Source organism: Epinephelus moara, chromosome 12, assembly GCF_006386435.1.
Source record: "Epinephelus moara isolate mb chromosome 12, YSFRI_EMoa_1.0, whole genome shotgun sequence".
Classification (NCBI taxonomy): domain Eukaryota; kingdom Metazoa; phylum Chordata; class Actinopteri; order Perciformes; family Serranidae; genus Epinephelus; species Epinephelus moara.
The window spans coordinates 9,424,399-9,444,122 of record NC_065517.1 but is presented as its reverse complement, the minus strand read 5'-3'; the positions used below and the strand labels follow the sequence as shown (position 1 = coordinate 9,444,122).

Here is a 19,724-nt window from a genome sequence, read left to right as displayed (position 1 = left end):
TGTGTTCAGTAACATTAGAGATGATCTGTGCCATTAGATTTTGATACTTCTAGTGTACATATGGAAATATTGCTGCAGCTGTGGCACTGGAGGAGAAATTAGGAGTTAGCATTTGTCATTTGTAAATATCCTTTAGTGACAATGAACATCTACACCAAATTTCATGGTAGTTAGTCTGGTAGCTGTTGAGCTGCCTTGCTCTGGACCGCTGTGTAGCACAGAAACACTGCTATCACCCTCCTCAGGCCCCAGAGCCAGAGGAGCAGAAATCAACGTTGTTGTGGCAACGCAAAACACCACCTGTTTTTGAATATGAGCTGTAAAAAAATTAAATTATAGCTGTGATATGTTTAGTGTGTTTGCAGTGCTTTCTAGATAGTAAATGCACATGGACAAAGAAAAATACTGTAGAAGTACACACACACACACACACACACACACACATGAGTATGACATATGGTCAGTGATGTCTTCCAGCTAGTCTTGCATTGTTCTCGATGGCCTCTGGTAACTTATTGTTTCAACCTGTTGAGTTTCTCACCAGGACTCTCTGATCTCAAGTGCTGAAACATGTGTTGTGGTTGTTGCATGATTCTGGCTTGCAGGTAGTTTCAAATCATTCCCAAATCTCCAAAGAAATTAATTTTATGTTGTTTTGAAAAAAGAACTTCCTGCGAGTAAAGAGAAACAAAGACGAAAAGTAATGGGCTTCATAATGTTTGGAAAAAGAACTTCCTGGAAGGGAGGAGAGAAACAGACAGAGCGAAAAACTGAGGAGGTGTGTTTTATTGCTGCGCTACAATACAAAAGTCTTAAAAATAACCACTTTTTTGGTGAGATCATTTATTTTCAATTTTGGGTTTGAAGGAGGGGGGATGACATACAGCACCAGTTTATAGAAAGAGGCATACCTATTGAGTTACTCTTAATCAAACATTGTTTGAAAGTGCAGTAAAATTCATGCTTTGGCAGTCTAGGATGCTTAATACCCACTTGGCCAACTCCGAAACATATTTATCCATTAGGCTAAAAAATAAATCTGCCGAGGTCAGCAGTAATGCCGCTCTTTTTTTTCTTCTTCTTCTGGGTCTTTTTTGTCCTGCTAGACTTCAATATTAATCAAGTAATGAGAGAGAACAACAACTATAAAACCAATGTCCAAGTTCTCCATCCAATGGAAAATGTTTGTTCTTTCCAAACATTCTGTGTTCCAGCTCCACAGCGCAGTTGAGTATGCAGCCTCTTACCTGCTCTGAAACCACACACACACACACACACACACACACACACACAGCGGCTAGGTTTAGGTATTAGTCAGGAATGCTTTGGTTCCACTGAACACATTTAAAATGCCAAACAACTCTACATGTCACAGAATTTACAGGAAACCAGGATGAATTATTTTGAGGTCAGGGTCAAAGGTCAGTTATAAAGTCCTGGCCACTTATAATTGTTATCATTGTTCAGTACTCTTGTATGTTAAAGAAGGCGATCATTCTTGCTCAGCTCTACATTCACTGTAATGTTCTTTGGCAATGTTATACTCAGCACTCAGTCATGATGTGATGTCAGCTGTAAAGGTTAACGGCTTCATAGCTGCCTTACTGAGCTGTTATATGAGGTTTGATCTGCCCCTAGAGGACGGTGGTTTTTCTGCAACATGGGGGAATATGAAAGAGGTTTTTTTTAATAAAATAATTTACATTATTTTTTTTATTTTATTTTTAATTCATCACCATGTTGGAGAAAATAATAAACTTATGGTGTTGTCTGGTTGTCTTGTCGTTGCTGGTTTCAATGATGTAGTGTTCCTCAAGTGTACCAGCAGAGATGTTAAAGGGACAACTCAACCCAAAATCAAAAATACATATTTCTCCTCTTACCTGTAGTGCTGTTTATCAGTCTAGATTGTTTTGGTGTGAGTTACAGAGTGTTGGAGATATCGGCCGTAGAGATGTCTGCCTTCTCTTGAGTATAATAGAACTAGATGGCTATTTTGTGGTATGGTGGAATGACTGACCTCATTCAAACCAATAAGGGGGGCTGATTTTCAAATAATTAGGTATCAGATCAATAAAAACACTTTACGAGTATTTAACTTCTCATCCATATGCATCTGAAATTTGAATGGAGATTGCCTAACCCGATTGCATGGCAATTGTTAGCAAAGATGCACATATCAATGCCTGAATCCAGCACAAATTAAAAACCAATACATGTATCCATCACATTCAGTTAACCCTTTAACACCCACCCACATTGAAACACCATATTTGAAGCTTCCAGATGTATATCCTGTTTTGCATTGTACCTGAATTAGTGAGTCCAGTTCATTATCAGCACATATATATCATATTCATAGTCACGTTTGATAGTACTAGCAGTCCCAGAAATTTCTACACAGTGATAGAAAATCCTTATACCATGCAGGGCCAAGCCTTTCTCTTACTCCGCCTTGCCCTCTCCACCTCAGGAGCAAACATGGTGGTAGTGCGAGGAGGTCGAGATGGATGGCATGTGTGACACTGGAGGCTTGTGTTCGCATCAGGTCTCTAGATTGAGTGTGTAGGACTCAGGGGCATCGTTTGGCAGAAATGGTCTATTATAATTGTTGCTATCTTTTCATTAGGGGTAGTGTTGTCTCAAACCAAACCCGGCCATTGTGCACTTACCGGAAATGATGACCGCAGCTGTTAGCTAGTTAGCAAACTAGCATTAGCATTCGCGTTATTGTTCGCGATACCAAATCATTACAGACTGCTAAATTAACCCAATAAACATACTGCTGGCTTATATCCGACAACAGTATAGTGGTGCTTAGTGCAAAAAACACATGTATATTTGTACAATGCAGCGACGCTCACGGTCGCACAGTCCTCAGCCGCTATTTCCAATTTGAAAAGTGGTCCCTCCCCTTCCACTACATAGCCAAGATGGTGACCATTGAGGGCGAGAAGTGTCCATAGTTCCACAGTCAACTTCTTGACCGTTTTGAGTGCACCATCCTGGTACTCATAGTGCACTGCATTTTCCCATACTCCTCAGTGTGAACGCACTTATGCACTCAAAATATGAAGTGTAAGTACAGAAGTACGCGATTTGAGACACAGCATAAGAATTGTTGTGTTTTGTTACCTTAGAATGAGCTGTATATATCTACGTGGGGTCCTCTTCCTGAGTATGCCATGTTGTTTTACAGTAGCCCAAAATGTGGACAAATCAAACATTAGCTCTAGATAAGGCCATTTGTGTTTTTGTGTCAGCTACTTAGTTCTCCTATCAGGGGTAGGCAACCTGCAGCTCTGGAGCTCTTAAGCCGCTCTCCAATGGCTCCCTGTGGCTTTGTCCAAAAATTAGGCTACATGGAAATGAATTTTAATTTTCATTTGTCATTGTCATAGGCCTAAAGTGATTCTTATATTTTCAAACTGTAAAAATATTTAATCTATAAGCCTACAACAAATTAATTTTTTTTTAAACATTTCGTCAACTAAAATGTGAGTCATAACGATGTCTACTGCCTGGTGCCTTTTCTCTAAATTTGGTGGACATTAAGAGCAATGGCTTGTCTTAAGTCTCTTTTGCAAAGCTAGCCATTAATTCCAAATCCAGAAAGGAAAAGTCTTGGAGAGTCTTGCATGGACAAATTTGTTTACTGTCACTGCAAGGTATCAAATATAATATGAATGCTTTACTGTAGAGCAGCCACCTAATGGTTAACCATATGATTAGACCTATATGTTGATTAGCTAATTTAGACTTAATAAGGCTGTGTTACCTTTATTATAATGCTCAAATATATTTTTGCGAATCCAGACTGATTTAATTATTTTTTTTGGACCAAAAATGGCTCTTCTCTTAGTAAAGGTTGCTGACCCCTGTCCTACATGCTTGCTGCATGGGAGACGTTTCAGTTCTGCAACTTCACCACTAGATGCCACTAAATCCTACACAGTGGACCTTTAACTGTGACCACAATCTTCCCTTAACATTGACCACAAAGTTTATTTTACCTAAACCTAACCAACAGAAAATGTGTCAGATTAGGAAATACTTATAGGAATCATTTTTACATTGATTTGTAAGTTTTGTCTGTTTTGAGAGACATTCACAAAACAGCCAGGGCATTAGATCAGAAAACACTGATATGGGTCACTTTTAAAGACAATGAGAAACAACCTTTGGTTTGATTTGGTGAAGCAGGTGAGGTTGGGGTTGACTACAAATGCGGGGTGTACCAAAGTGAGCAATTTCCAAATTCTATCAATAATGACTTAGGAGAAAAAAAACCACGAGGCCAGCGTTGAAGGCAAACACGCATCTATAAATACATATTATTTTAATTGCCATTTCCATTATAATTATGCAGTAATTATTGTGTCTACATGTCTCTATAAAGTTAAGCAGAATTATCTTTTCAATTTGAAGAATTATGAACTGTAGTTTATGTTCAATAAGCATTCCTTTTATTTTCACTTTTTTGTCTAGAATTCTACTGAAACTTGCATCAGTGTGTTTTTTGTTTAATACAATCATCGTCCCAATTTATATTCAATTAGGAAGTGTATTTACTCTGCAGATAAAAGGGTGTTACCAGTACCACTGTATACTATCAGGACTGTTTATCTTGTGCTTTATGAAATGAATGTGTCACCTGGGTGGTTGTAATGCGCTCTGATTCCCGCTCCTCCATAATCTCCCCTGTGTCCGAGTTAAAGAATGTCCTAATTACAGCCATTTTAAAGGAGCGGGTGACGTCTTTTGATGTAATATTACCCTCCAATCCAATTAGCCCAACACTTGTCAACCTCACTCAACAGTCATGGCTACTAGCCTGAAAGTTAGGCCCAGCCACTTACTGCTTCTTTCAAATTCAGCACAGCCTGCCTCTACTGAGTCACTACATCGGTCTAACCCTCTCTATCTGCTTAAGTTTTATTTAGGTGTGAATGAGGTTTTGTGAGAAGGCTTGTATAAATGTCTCTGCCCGGCATTCATTTACTGCAGACTAACTTTCAGACAGTGAAAGGAAGAGAGCTTACCCACACCTACTTCTGTCCTCGGGGAAAATCTGTGGATTGTAAGGTCCAAAATTAAGGACAATGGAAATAAAAATAATTATAGTGATGATGATAATTACGCCAGCTGAACAGCTACAAAACTTTTAATGTGAAACAGATAGAGGAAGTGAATGAGGAGTTTTTATTAAGAGCAAACAGCATAAATGGAAACAGACCAGTTAACAGAGAGGGTTCTTACGAAAGTATGATCAAATATACTTATATACATATGACTGGGAGGAATTCAGAATCGCAGCCTGCCTCTATTATCCTGTCACAAATAAATGCCCCGGTTTTATCTAAAGTGCAGTGAAGGTAAATAAAGGCTTCAGCCAGTATCTAACAATTTACTGTTTGACCTCAGATATTTGAGTTTTGCTTGGTTGTGAAATGCAACATTGCATCAGTCATGAAAAACATCTCTAATAAACCCACCTGTGTTGTATCCACCAGGATCCTCCATCATTAGGGATCATCATGATGTTAGAGCAAGCTGACAGGTTTAGTGGTACTAAAAGCAGACAGGCAGGACTAACTTTAATTGTACTTACAAAGGACAGGCTGTATAAAGCACTATTTGTCAGATTGTTTACAGCAGAACTGGCAGCACACTGGTTCAGATTAACAGCAAACAGGTTTTGCAGTGAGTAAAGGATTCCATCTAGTGGCAAAGTGGTGACATACACTTTCATAAATATTTTTAAGAACAGTAAAGAGGACCTGTTCTGCTAGTTCTCAGGTTCATACTTGGGCTTTGGAACATGTTTACATGCTTTCATGTTCAATGTATTTTCCTTTATCTTTCCTTATTTTCACCTCTACTGCCTGCCTGAATATACCAGATATTTACCCTGTCTGACAGTGCGTTCCAATGTCCATACTACCCATTACATAGTATGTCAAATGCAGTACACAAAAAATACCAGAATGTTCTACTACATTCAGTTTGATTTGCAGTATGTAAGTCAGCATGCATTTCTGGCTATTCTGACTCACAATCCACTGTGCAGTGGACATTACGTGATATTGACTAAGCAGCAAACATATGGCAGCTTGACAGTTCATTGACAGCTGTTTGACAGCTGATTGACAGCTGTCAGAAGTCACAATGACAGATAACAGCACATTCAAGTAACTGAAGACCAAATAGAAGTAATAGGATCATTGATTGTTTAAGTGAACAAAATAATCATAAATATTAAAAACAACAAAAGGACATACAGCTATAAAGATAACAATGACAGAGAACTGCAGATGTAATTTAATATAATTTAATAATGTGTTAGAATCTACAATCTGTGCAGTTGTAACTTTGAAGTTAAATTGCATACATCACAAAGTAACAACAGCAGAGCTCTCTGGGTTGATCTCAGTCTCTAGCAAACTCGGTAAGAGAGGGTCCACCAGGAATGAGTCCTAAAACCCAGAAATGAGTTAACTTTTTAGAGCTTCCAGTTCCCTCATCCCAAAGTTAGTGGGGGTTTTTGAATGGGTTTTGGTGAATTTTGAAGCTTCTATGTGTCTTACAAAAGGCGGTTGCTAACAAGTGGCTGAATGAGACTATAGAACTGTAAAGCCGTGTTGAACACAGCTTTACAGTCTTGTTATGGTGGTGACGTTCGGTCATATGACCGTAGTGCAGTTTGCTCATAGCCTAATATTAGCTTTTTACTTCTGGCCATGGCATTCAGACTTAATAATCATGGAAGTGGCGTTCATTTGTGAAGATTATCTTCCATCCATCCATCCATTTTTGTATCCACTTATCCTCTTGAGGGTCGCGGGGGGGATGGAGCCAATCCCAGCTGACATTGGGCGAGAGGTGGGGTACGCTCTGGACAGGTCACCAGACGGACAATTTAGAGTCACCAATCAACCTATCCCCAACCTGCATGTCTTTGGACTGTGGGAGGAAGCCGGAGTACCTGGAGAAACCCCACGCAAGGTCAAATGGAAAAAAGTTTTGATGAGGGGGCCAGGGTGACGCTAACTTCTGTGTCAGCCTGAAGAAAAACATCCTTGTCATCATCCTTGGAGCACTCTGTTGCTGCGGGGGAATGAATTTAAAGGGGTATAGTGGCACGTTCTGCCATGAAAAACCACCATTAAAAGCTTCTAAACAAAAATCTGCACAACTAGACATCAGGAATCACCAGCAGAAATATCATCCAAAATCAGGGAGAAATGAACAGCGTCGGCAAACAAGATTAAATATTTCCCTGATATTAGCATGTAGCTACATGTAGCAGTGTAAACCCTTGCAGTAGTGTACTTGGAACAGATGACCATATAAAGAAATCTATCAGGTTTTTGCTCACAGGGATTACTTTTACATACCTTTAACTCATTAAATGCAATCATCATTACAGAAGATACAACATAACTTAAACCCCCCTTTGAATTTAAATATTGTGGTAAGGTGAAAGGTGCATGGACTTCATCAGCCACCATGCTCAGCAGTGTTGACAGCAGACAGGTTCAGTAAACAACAGCTGAACAACAAGGTTGGAGCAACAGGTGTCGTCACCAGACGCCTGCTGAGTCAGTCCACCAGACTGAAAGGATGATAATGGAGGGGCAGTATGTTAACACTTGTACTGACAGCAAACGGTAGAGTTAGCAGAAGCTTTCCAACTATTGCAGCAGACAGGTTCAGTAGACGCAGGATTTATGCGCATGTGTCTTTTTGATTTACACAAAAGACCAGGAGTAACATAGTTGTGTTTCTTTATTAGGCTTTTCACACAGCTCTTAGCCCCAGGCAAGAAAAGTTATCACACTGGGACAGTCCTGAGACATTCCAAGTGGACTGACCTTGTTTTTCGGTGTTGTTTGTTTTGTTCTGGCCTGTAAACAAGTGGGCAGTTTTTGCAATAAACTTAATTGAGTTACATCTTTTGCTGGCATGCGACCTTTTTTGTATTTTATTTTGTTAGAATTTCACGCATTGTACATGTATATTGTCAATTTGATTTTTTTATTTTTTTTACAAAGTAGTTTGAACTACTCCTAAGTAGCTTTAGTTAACCAAACTAGATTTCTCTCGAGGGTTCTGTTGTTGTAGTTCAACTTCTTACAGGGTGAAGTAAATGGTAGCTCGCAAAGCTATGCTATCAGAGTAGCTTCCCAAACATGGCCCAGGGCTAGCAGGAGTGCAGTGTGAATTGTGTAGCCCTGGGCTTAGGTTTTCCTGTGTTAACAAAAAGGGTCAAAAGTATTTGTAAATTCAGTTTTTATTGGTAAATCTCAGATCTACATTTGCAGATTTGCATTTCACACACAGTTTTTTTTTAATTATTTTGGTAATGTGTTTTTACAAATAAGCTTTATTTTTGCAAAATAGTCTTGTGAGCTTACAAGTCTTTTTTGAATTTGTGGAAGTTGTTTTCTTGTTTACAGATTACACATATACACGGATTGTCAATCTAGTCACACAAATACTATGGAGACAAATGTATCTCCTTATTTGTGTATTTGCAGATCTGTGAGATATTACAAATCTTTTTGTGTATTTGTGGAAGTTGTTTTATATTTACAGATTACACATAGCCTATACTCACTGATTGTCAATCTCCTCACACAAATACATTTGAGACTAATCTATCTCCATATTTGTATATTTCCACACCTGTTTATATTTGCAAAATAATATTGTGAGGTTACAAATCTGTTTGTGTATTTGTGGAAGGTGTTTCATATTTACAGATTACACATACACACACAGGCTGTCGATGTCACACATGCAACATGGAGACAAATTGCTTTCCATACATGGCAACAACAAATACACAAGGGCCCACTCAAAATATTTGTGTCAGTTTATTAAGAGTCCATCTCTGTATGTTTCTGCACACTGATTCATCTCCAGTCTTTAGATTAAGTAAATGTCTGACCTCTTTATTTTGAATAAAGTGTGCCAACTATCTTTTTGTTTGCATGGAGCTCCACGTGAGGAGTCTTACGTAAAAAAACAATTGTCGACCAATCCGCTGGCGTTCACCGGAACCGGAAGTAGTAAGCCTTTGGTGTTTTTCCTCAGAGCAACAGACTTGGCCAGCTGTTCAGTCAAGGTGTTGTTTTCTTTGAATTCGCGAGATGAAACACAACTCCAACGTCCCGGCTTTCCTCACCAAGCTGTGGACGCTTGTCGAGGATGCAGACACCAATGAATTCATCTGCTGGAGTCAGGTAACGCTACAACTGGAAACCGTTAGCTAGCGTGGCAGTTATTAAAGCTAACGTTAACGCTGAGCAGAAAAACAGCTAGCCTGTGAGATTAGCCTTGAGTTAACCTAGCATGTACAGCACCTCGCCACGCCACGCCAATAACAATGAACACGCAGGGTTCAACAACCTCCCATTTTACGCTAGCTAGTTACGCTAGCTAGTTATTCCCCTTCATTGTGTAACGTTACCTGCTGGCTAGCTAGCATAACGTAACTAAGCCAAATCCAGTCTCTGCGTCATGCCAGCATCAGTTCCTCTCTAAATTTTTGGCACCGAGTCACCATAAAGCTACTTGTGTGTGTGCGTGTGCGTGTGCGTGTGTGCATGCGTGCACAGTTCAGGAGCGTGAAGTGAAATGAGACTAAAATAGATCAGTGGTCCTCTGACTGTCATGGTACTGCTGCTTATTGTTCTCAGGAGGGCAACAGTTTCCTGGTGTTGGATGAGCAGCACTTTGCCAAGGAGATCCTGCCCAAGTTCTTCAAGCACAACAACATGGCAAGTTTCATCAGGCAGCTCAACATGTGTAAGTCTGCATCCATCGCTTTGTGTTAGTGGTTTGTGCAGTGATTTTACAGTGGCTCATGGTGTCTGCTGGATAGGGCTGTTTGATTCTGGCTTTGCTGGGTTAGTCTGCAGCCACGCTCATAACCAAAATGGCTGCTACATAGTGACACATTACCCAGAAAACCAATACTGTCAGATCTGGTGTTAATGCAACGATGATAAGCGGTTAACCAGCCCAGCAGGTGATTGTCCTAGCACTGACCTACTTCTACATCTAGCCAAACAGCAGTGAAGGATCCAGGTAGGGCTGTGACTACCGATTATTTTCACTATCAAAGAATGTGCAAATAATTTAATTGACTGATCAATTCATTTTGTCTATCAAATGTGAGAAATGGGTCTTATAATTGCTTATGGTATGAGCAAACGTTTGACATTTTTACGTGAAAAGAACAACACAAATTTAATTTCTATCAAAATAGTTGTCAATTATTTTCACTGCAGCTGTAGAATCAGAGTTTATTTAGTGTAAATCAGAGCTGGATAGATCCACGGGCAAATGCCATGGTAACCACAAGGCACAGTGTAAACATTTAAACATCTCTTGGACGGAGTTACTTTCTAATCATCAGCAGGATTCACAGTTGAGAGGTCCGGTGCTGACTCTCTGGTTTGGCTTTAAATATGTGATTAAGGGTGATTTTAAAGTGACTGAATAATGACAGCCAGAGGTAGAGCTTTGCAGTACGTATGACCTGACACAGATATATATCACAGTGTAGCAAAAATGCTCAATATTACCTATAATTAAAGCAATGTTCAAATCCATTAACTGTGCTCCACAGTTTATGCATTTCATGAGACCAAATTTACATGATTTCACAGCAGAGGGCAATATGGATGAAATCCTTTATCACAGTATCCACCTTATTCCTGAGGGCACTACTGTATTAATGATTATGGGCGCAACTTACAGTGAGATAGTGAAGTAGCAGTAAGCTAGTTAGTCCCATAGACTGTTTGCGGTTTGTCCCGGTGGCTACTCTTGGTGGCTAACCGCCAACGCTGGTTCTTTTCAAAAGTTATTTGCCTTCAGTTTAGCAAATACTGATTTTATTTTTTACAAATATTTAACTAATGTTAACCTAGCATTTTCTAAAATGTCTTTGCGGAGCTCTGGTACCTGTTGTACTGCTGGTGTCTGTAACAACTAACAACCAGTCTAAGCTAAAGTTTTGTCTTCAGCAACTGTGTGTTGAACATTTAACCAGAACAAAAAGGGATTGTTCCTGTTGCTAAAGGTACCATTGATATGAGAACTAAAAGAGTTTCACGAGACATTGAAAAAGTATTAAATCAGAATTATTAGAACATCACATTTATTCACTTTACATGGAGCTTAATGCTGAATTATATTAAATATTTGCCGAATGTGTTAGTATCTCTTAATAAGTCATCAGAAATCTTGAAGGAGCAGATGTTTACCTTAACCTAGCTCGGGCCATGTTAAATTTAACAATATTTTAACAGAGCAAGGCAAGCTAATTACTAGCGTGCTTGGTTGAAAATGGAAAAACAAACAGTGCTTTGAGATGGCTGTCAGAGATGACAGTTATGATCACATAATCCAGTTTGAGCTATAACAGTTGGTGTGTTCCACCATTTATTTCCCAATTGCTCTTGGAAAGAAGAACAGAGTACTGTAAACAAACTGTTACCATTGGAAATTTCCAGTTTCGGTTCAACGCCAGAAGTCGCACACATAATTCGCGCGAGGGATCATGGGGGCTAGGAGTAAGGTGGATATGTGATTTTATTTTGCTATATTTATAGATATCATGATGTAAAGTTTCTTCAAAATTATTTGAGAAACAACTACACAGGGATGTTGAAGAACGTTTCAAGATAATCCAGTGAGTTAAGCACCTGACAAATGAAATCACTTCATCACACAAATGCACAAACCCAATATTGACATAAAGCATACCTGTTTAGCAGTTTGAATAACTGTACAAAAAAGTCAAATACAATGAGAAATGCTTAAGTGATAGTTACCATGGTGTAAACAATATGTCAAAGTGACTAATTTACAGTATATGGTCTCATGGTACACACCATCATATTGCTTGAACAGAAAGTACGCTGTTCCGTGTAATTCAGTCCAATGCAAATCATCTGCAGTTGTTGTTGACACTGTATTCGAGAGGTTCTAAGACACTTTGATAGTGTCATATTGCACTATACCAAACATTGTTTCTATTATTTCATTCTTGACAATCCCTCTGGGAGACCAATTACACGATTAAAGATAATACAAAATTACAGTGGCATGCAGAAGTTTGGGCACCCATGCTCACAATTTTGTTTACTGTTAATAGTTAAGTAAGTAGAAGATGAACTGATCTCTAAAAGGCATGAAGTTAAAGAGGACACATTTCTTCAAATTTTTTAAGCAGATTACTTTTTAAGTCTTTTACAGTTTCAAAATAACAAAAAAGGAAAAGGGCCTGAAGCAAAAGTTTGGGCACCCTACATGCATACTTAGCAGCGCTCCCTGTGGCAGGTGTCACAGCTTTTAAATGATTTTTGTAGCCAGCTAAGAGTCTTTCATTTTTTGTTTTGAGGATTTTCACCCACTCTTCTTTTTTAAAAGGCTTCTATCTCTGTGGGATTCTTGGGCCATCTTGCATGCACTGCTTTTTGAGGTCTATCCACAGATTTTAAATGATATTTAGGTCGGGGGACTGTGAGAGCCTCGGCAAAACCCTCAGCTTGCACCTCTTAAGGTAGTCCACTGTGGAATTTTAGGTGTGTGTAGGATCATTGTCCTGTTGTAGAAGCCATCCTCTCTTCAACTTCAGCTTTTTTACAGATGGTGTGATGTTTGCTTCCAGAATTTGCTGAAATTGAATCCATTCTTCCCTCTACCTGTGAAATGTTCCTGTGCCACTGGCTGCAACACAAGCCCAAAGCATGATCCATCCACGCCCGTGCTCAACAGTTGGACAGGAAATTTGGCACAAAGCATCAGGCTTGTTTAGATATTTCTTTGTAAACTGCTGTCGCTGATTTTTGTGGTGAGGACACAGGAACGGTTTTCTTCTGATGACTCTTACATGAAGGTCAAATTTTTATATAGGTGTCGCTGCACAGTAGAACAGTGCACCACTCTTCCAGAGTCTGATAAATCTTCCTGCAGGTCTTTTGCAGCCAAACAGGGTTTTGATTTGCCTGTCAATCCTCCAACCTCCAGGAAAGTTTTCTTGGTCTTCCAGACCTCAACTTGACCTCCACAGTCCCTGTTAACTGTCATTTTTTAATATTACATTAGAAAAACTGAGGAATTGGTTACCTGAGCACTTTGCTGTATTCGTATAGCCTTCTCCTGCTTTGTGGTAGGGCTGCAACTAACAATTATTTTCACTGTCGACTAATCTGTCGATTATTTCTTTGATTAGTCGACTACTCATTTTTATAGAAAAATGTGTTGAAATGTTGAAAAATGTCTGTCTGTCTCTCCCAAACCCCAAAATTATGTCATCTAATGTCTTGTTTCGTACTCACGCCAGAGGGTTTTAGTTCACCGTCATGGGAGAGTGTGTAAAGCTGCCAATATTTGAACGTAAGAAGCTGCAATAAGAGTATTTTGGGGTACTTTTATAGTACTTTTCTATGAAAAATGACTCAAACCGATTAGTCGACTACTAAAATAGTCACCGATTATTTTAATAGTCAATTAGTCGACTAATCGTTGCAGACATGCTTTGTGGGCATCAGTTATTTTAGTTTTCAGAGTGCTAGGCAGCTGTTTAGAGGAGTCCGTGGCTGCTGATTGTTGGGACAAGGTTTCAGGAGTCGAGTGTTTATGAAGCTTTGAAATTTGCATCACCTGGCCTTTCCTAAAAATGACTGTGAGCAATCCATAGCCCTAACAATCATTGTCTGAGAGCTCAGATGTCTTGGGGTGCCCAAACTTTTGCATGGTGCTCCTTTCCTTTTGTTCACTCTGAAATTGTACAAAACAAAAGTAACACACTGATCTTGTTTCAAGTGTTGAAAAGCATCTTTCATCTCTAACTTCATGTATTTTGCAGATCAGTCCGTCTCCTACTCACTTAACTATTCACAGTAAAATTGATTTTGACCGGGGATGCCCAAACCTTTGCATGCCACTGTATCAGTGTACATTACACATCATCACCTTCTCAGTTTCATACCACTATAAGCTCTATGCTACCACTGTAGCAAAGATAGCTCTACATTAGGATATCTTGTGCTGACTAGATACTGAGTACCCTTAAATACATGTGTGTATGTATGTTATTGTTTTTGTGTAATGTTTTCAAATGTGTTTATGTGTGTGTGTGTGTGTGTGTGTGTGTGTGTGTGTGTGTGTGTGTGTGTGTGTGTGTGTGTGTGTCTGCAGATGGTTTCCGTAAAGTGATGCACATTGACACAGGCATTGTGAAACAGGAGAGAGACGGTCCAGTGGAGTTTCAGCACCCCTACTTCAAACATGGACAGGACAACCTGCTGGAGAACATCAAACGGAAGGTAAGGTGGAGCCATCTCTCCGTTCAGTTGTCAACAGAATTAATCATTTAAAATGTAGCCAAAGAAAAAAAAGAAAAATACCATATCTCGACTTTATGACTCAAAAAACACTCAAAACCCCACAACACCAAATTACGTCCATTAGATCAAAACAGTGGTGCAGAACACCAGAAGCAAAATCCAGGAGCTGGCTTATCATTAAAACAAAATTATGACTGGTGCTTTAACTGCATATTAAGCACATGAAGCCAAATTGCCTCTTACCTCACCATATGACCAGTTGCTGATGAGCAATGCAGGATACAAAAGGCGGAGAACACACTCAACATCAAACACACAAGGCCTACATTATATCACTTTCAAAATTTCAGAGAGATCAATATGGGTAAAACAGCATCAGTATCAGTTTTAAACTGAATATTCTCTGATTTAGATTAGCTGAAAACACAGAATCTGTCAGTACATTAGCATAATGTCATTCGCTACCTAGCCTGCTTGTAACCAGTACCAAAAATGTTATCCCCACTTCACCTGTCTCCCTTCTGCTCCACTGCGTGTGTGTGTATGTATTGAGGCCTAATCTGTCATCCAAAAAACAATCGTTACACACAGAAACCTTGCACACTGATCCCAATGCATTTTATTCAGGTTTCTAACACTCGGCCAGAGGAAAACAAGATTCGACAAGAAGACCTGACCAAGATCTTGGCGAGTGTTCAGAGTGTTCACAGCAAACAGGAGAACATGGACGTCAGGCTGGCAACACTCAAGAGGTTAGTGTAAAGCTCTGTGCAGGGCATCACACCAATGCACCACCACCACAACTACTCCAGCACTGGCGTTGAGTGAACACTTTCCTGATGACATATCAGAAACTAATTCCTGCATTAACACTGAAGATTGTCATTTAACAAAAATGAGAATGAAGCTCAAAGTTGCCTTTGTTTTGTTGTTCAGGGAGAATGAAGCTCTGTGGAGGGAGATCTCAGATCTGAGACAGAAACATGCCCACCAACAACAGCTCATCAAAAAGGTGAGCACTTCCTGGACCTATCAGTTTATACTGTCAGGACGTTATCACATGCATGACACCATTTTTTCTGAAAGAAAGTTGCAGTTTGTTGGGGTAGTTGAATCACTTCACAGTTCATTGAACAGAAGAATGTTTGTTATCTAAACAGTGACAGATTAGCAGGGCTCCAATCAGCCGAGAATAATCTTGGTTTCTGTCTTCTCTTTAACCAGTCTATCAGTCAATGAGGAAAAACATCTACACTCTATCTCTAGAACTAAATCTGCCACAGTGCACTCTACCTGGTAGCGTTATGTTCCCACCAAAGCGTTGTTTTTCTTCCCCACTGATGCCAGTGTTGCAATGGGACATCCGAATTTACGCTATGCTACAATCACAGCACCATGACGAGACACTGAGCATCTATTCTGTGCTGAGCGCTGCACTTCTGGCATTTTTTTCTGGTCTGTGTGACCAGCAGTGCTCATTTGTCCTCTCTCCATACATGCTTCAGCCTTACTTTCATCCAGATCAAGTACTCAAACAGATGCAACCAAAAAAACACTGCACCAACAAACACCCTAAATTGCTACCTGTTGGGTGTTTTCAGAAGAGCGCATAGCATTTTCAACCAGTAAAAATGCTTTGGTGGACACACGACCTTGTGTAAGAAACACCAGCAATTGTCCAACCAGTGAGAATTGGACATGAGTATATCGACCAGCCAATAGACCAACTGACCACGAGGTGTCAGCCCCATTTTTTTAGAGTATTTATACACTATGCATGTCTCCTGCTTTAGTCATCATGAGCATTTTCAGCTACTTTTGTGAATAGTGCATCCCACCCAGTAGAACCATCTTTGATTATGTGATGTGATTATATTTTTTAAGGGCTAATGTGACCACAGTCAGCAGGAGTTAAGTTCATTGTTGGCATCTGAGCTGCTAACCCTTCTGCGTTTTCTGCTAAATCATGACTCTTCTCTTTTCAGCTGGTACACTTCATCGTCACATTGGTACAGAACAATCGCATCCTGAATTTAAAACGCAAAAGGTGAGTTCACGCTGTGTTACTGCTCCTTTAAATGACTGACCCTTCAAATTTACAGTCCCTGCACCTGTTAGAGCAGCATCGATGGTCAGTACTGATAATTAATGGGTGAGTGTTCCCAGTAAGCCAGTACCAAAGTAGTCACCTTGTGAAATACAGAGAGCCGTCAAAGTTATGGTATGGCAGCATAACATTGCCAGATTTTATATATTATCTAACATTGTGGTGTGAATTTGGTAGCTCACATGATCACAATTCACAGTTTCAGCACTATCATAATGTAAATTCTATTCTGTATGAACTATTGATTTGTTGACGTGTTCTCGTTCTTTTAACAGGCCAGTTCTCATGAACAGCAATGGAAAGAAGCCCAAATACATTCATCAGATGTATGATGACAAAGTGTGTGTGGAACAGGTCAGTGAATCGCAGTGCCTTGTAGGCTTGGGTGGTATCTATTTTTTCATATCCTCTGAAATTTCACCAGGGTATACGGTATATGACAGTATTTGTGTGACGCTACGTTCTACAAACTGTGTTTTTTAGTCTAATAAATAAACAATAAATTCACAAAATGTAAAGAAAGGAAATATTCTTGTACCTATTTTCCTTACTAAACAGAGAAATACAACCGCGCACCGAACTCAGACTACCTGAACTGCCTTGTTAACCCATCCTAAAACACACGTCATTTAAACTCAGTAGAAACAAAGCTCAGCAAAACTGTCTTAGTTAGTCTTGGTAGTTGTTTGGTTAGTTAGTCCACAACAATCACCACCTCTGGTTTGACTGAAATAAAACCTTAATTCGACAAGTTAGATGTGAAAATATTTTGTTTTACCCTGCAGTCTCTCGCTGCTGTTTACAGTCCTGTAACGTTATCCCCATTCCTCATATCTATCAGCTTAGTTGCCTGTTCCACCAGTAGAGACTGACCTGTGACGGCGCGTGATGTGGACTGTATACAATGCATCGTCAGTCCAGCCTCTTTATATGAGTTAAATAAGAAGAGAAGCGTCTGTATTTTTGACGGTATTAAAAATCATGCCATCAGGATTTCTAAATAGCCTGATATCGCCTACAGTAATACCACCCAAGCCTAGTACATAGTGACATCTAGACATGGTATTCAGTAAGTATTACCTTTGCTGGACACTTGTCAATCAGTATTCTTTTTTTTTTGCTGTTGAATGGATGATATTGAATAGATGATGTGTTGTATGAGAATAGTTCTGAGGAAAAACTTTTTGAAGTCCAGCTTTTGTGCGTCCTGTTTAGTCGTCTGTCAGCAGTCTGAGCGGTGTGAAGAGCTCTGAGATGTCAGATGACGTCATAATCTGTGACGTGACTGACAATGATGCCGAACGTCATAATCTGTGACGTGACTGACAATGATGCCGAGATGGGAGCTGAGATCACAGAGGAGTCACCCAGAGCCTACGAGCAAGGGTAAGACTATTTACCTTTGACTCCTTGATTAGGTGACATTCACTGTTATGCCTTCAGACTGCCNTAGTCGTCTGTCAGCAGTCTGAGTGGTGTGAAGAGCTCTGAGATGTCAGATGACGTCATAATCTGTGACGTGACTGACAATGATGCCGAGGTGGGAGCTGAGATCACAGAGGAGTCACCCAGAGCCTACGAGCAAGGGTAAGACTATTTACCTTTGAACCCAGAGCCTACGAGCAAGGGTAAGACTATTTACCTTTGACTCCTTGATTAGGTGACATTCACTGTTATGCCTTCAGACTGCCACATGTTCTACATGAGGCAAACACCTGTAAAGCCCAGTTCAGACCAAAGATTCGTAACGAGACTACACTGTTGTAGAACATTGCAGACAAAAGTTGCAGCCGTGCGAATTGGCTAATCTGAGCTTGACTCACCTGCAACTCTGTTGGTCAAATCGTTGGTGGCTGGTTTTAGAATGTAAAGCACTTCACCTGTTCCAACAGCAAATCAGCTTGTAGCGAGGTCAGCTGGTCAAGTCAAAATGATGGCAGACGGCGTGCTGGCTTGATGTGGCAGTTCCTTCGTTCCCACCGAGCTCTCTGTTTTTGTCCTCATGGTGTGCCGGTGTCAGACGGTGCTTACAGATAGTTGTTGCATAGTGATGATACACCGTCTCATCTAGTTGCATTGGTGTGAACCGGCAGCTTTTAGAACGTTGCAGAACGACGCATTGCAGGTAGTTGCATGTTCCAGCTTGTCTCGTTATGAATCTTTGGTCTGAACTTAAGACAGATGGAAAGTTTCTGTTTTGCAACGATGCTCTCCTGAGTCAACTATTCGTGTTTTGATGCCTAGTAAAATAGCAAGTTGTTGTGAGAAAGATTCTCATCCCCTCGAGCAAAATACAGCTCATGATTATGTCTAACTTGTCAATTCAGTTTAGCTCCGAGTAACAAGGCTTTCTATATGTATAGTTACTTTTGAATAAGTTAGGGAAAAACTTGCACACCTAGCGTTTCTTATGCAGGTGTATAAGAGAGGAGCTCCATATATTCCATCTGTTATATTGATTCAACACATTTATTGAATCAGTACATCTAACTAAAATTTTGGCCCCCACAAAACTCATCAGATTATGAATTCATGGCAAAAGATGTAGAACTTCTAAAGGTGTGTTTGATGCAGTGCATCCATAAATGCAAAAGCAGTGAGAGGGGATCTCATTACTACAAAACTTCTGAATAAGTTGACATCAAATAGTCAGCAGTATCTCTCTTAATGTAATGCTGTTTGAAACCGTCCTCCCTCAGTGATGTAGAAATCGTGGAAGTAGAGTTGGACAGCTGTGCGGTGCTGCCAGCTGAGACGGAGGTGAGCACCACCCGCACAGATGACATCAAACAGACAGAGGATGGTGTGTCAGCAGTAGCAGCAGCAGCTGCTGCAGCAGCAGCAGACGACAGCCAGAGGAGCAGCGCTTCAGACGGCAGTGGACCAACCAGCAGTGCCGTGCAGCTCAATAAACTCTCAGGCCTGAATTTCGAGGACCCCGTCAAGATGATGGATTCCATACTGAACGAGAACGGAGCAATATCACAGAACATCAACTTGCTGGGCAAGTAAGTGCCAACCTAAGTATAATTCTTTTATTCTTTTTCTAATCATTCTTTTGCCTTTTCTTATAAACTAGTCCATACCCATTGGTAGCTTTGTCACCTTCTACCTATGCTAATCCTCAATGCCTATGTGCAGTTTCACATAGATTGACCATGTCAGTGAGTAGAAAAACGTGGGACAGACAGAATGACTGACTGACAGAATGACACACTGACAGTTTCCGTGATTATGTACAGCATACC

General features: G+C 40.1%; 1 protein-coding gene across 2 annotated transcripts in view; it reads left to right on the top strand.

Moving 5' to 3' along the window:
- The first annotated feature begins 9,077 nt into the window (after positions 1-9,077).
- hsf2 (heat shock transcription factor 2) overlaps positions 9,078-19,724 on the top strand; it is a 16,285-nt gene continuing 5,638 nt past the window's right edge. The window contains exons 1-10 of one of the 2 annotated variants that reach the window (XM_050058210.1): positions 9,078-9,248; positions 9,705-9,813; positions 14,221-14,348; positions 14,997-15,121; positions 15,306-15,381; positions 16,355-16,416; positions 16,752-16,830; positions 17,692-17,777; positions 17,815-17,862; positions 19,176-19,484. In XM_050058210.1, the coding sequence (XP_049914167.1) occupies positions 9,156-9,248; positions 9,705-9,813; positions 14,221-14,348; positions 14,997-15,121; positions 15,306-15,381; positions 16,355-16,416; positions 16,752-16,830; positions 17,692-17,777; positions 17,815-17,862; positions 19,176-19,484 (1,115 nt within the window). In that variant the 5' untranslated portion in view covers positions 9,078-9,155. Of the gene's footprint in view, positions 9,249-9,704; positions 9,814-14,220; positions 14,349-14,996; positions 15,122-15,305; positions 15,382-16,354; positions 16,417-16,751; positions 16,831-17,691; positions 17,778-17,814; positions 17,863-17,929; positions 18,064-19,175; positions 19,485-19,724 lie in introns of both variants that reach the window. The other variant, XM_050058209.1, reaches the window with a different exon arrangement.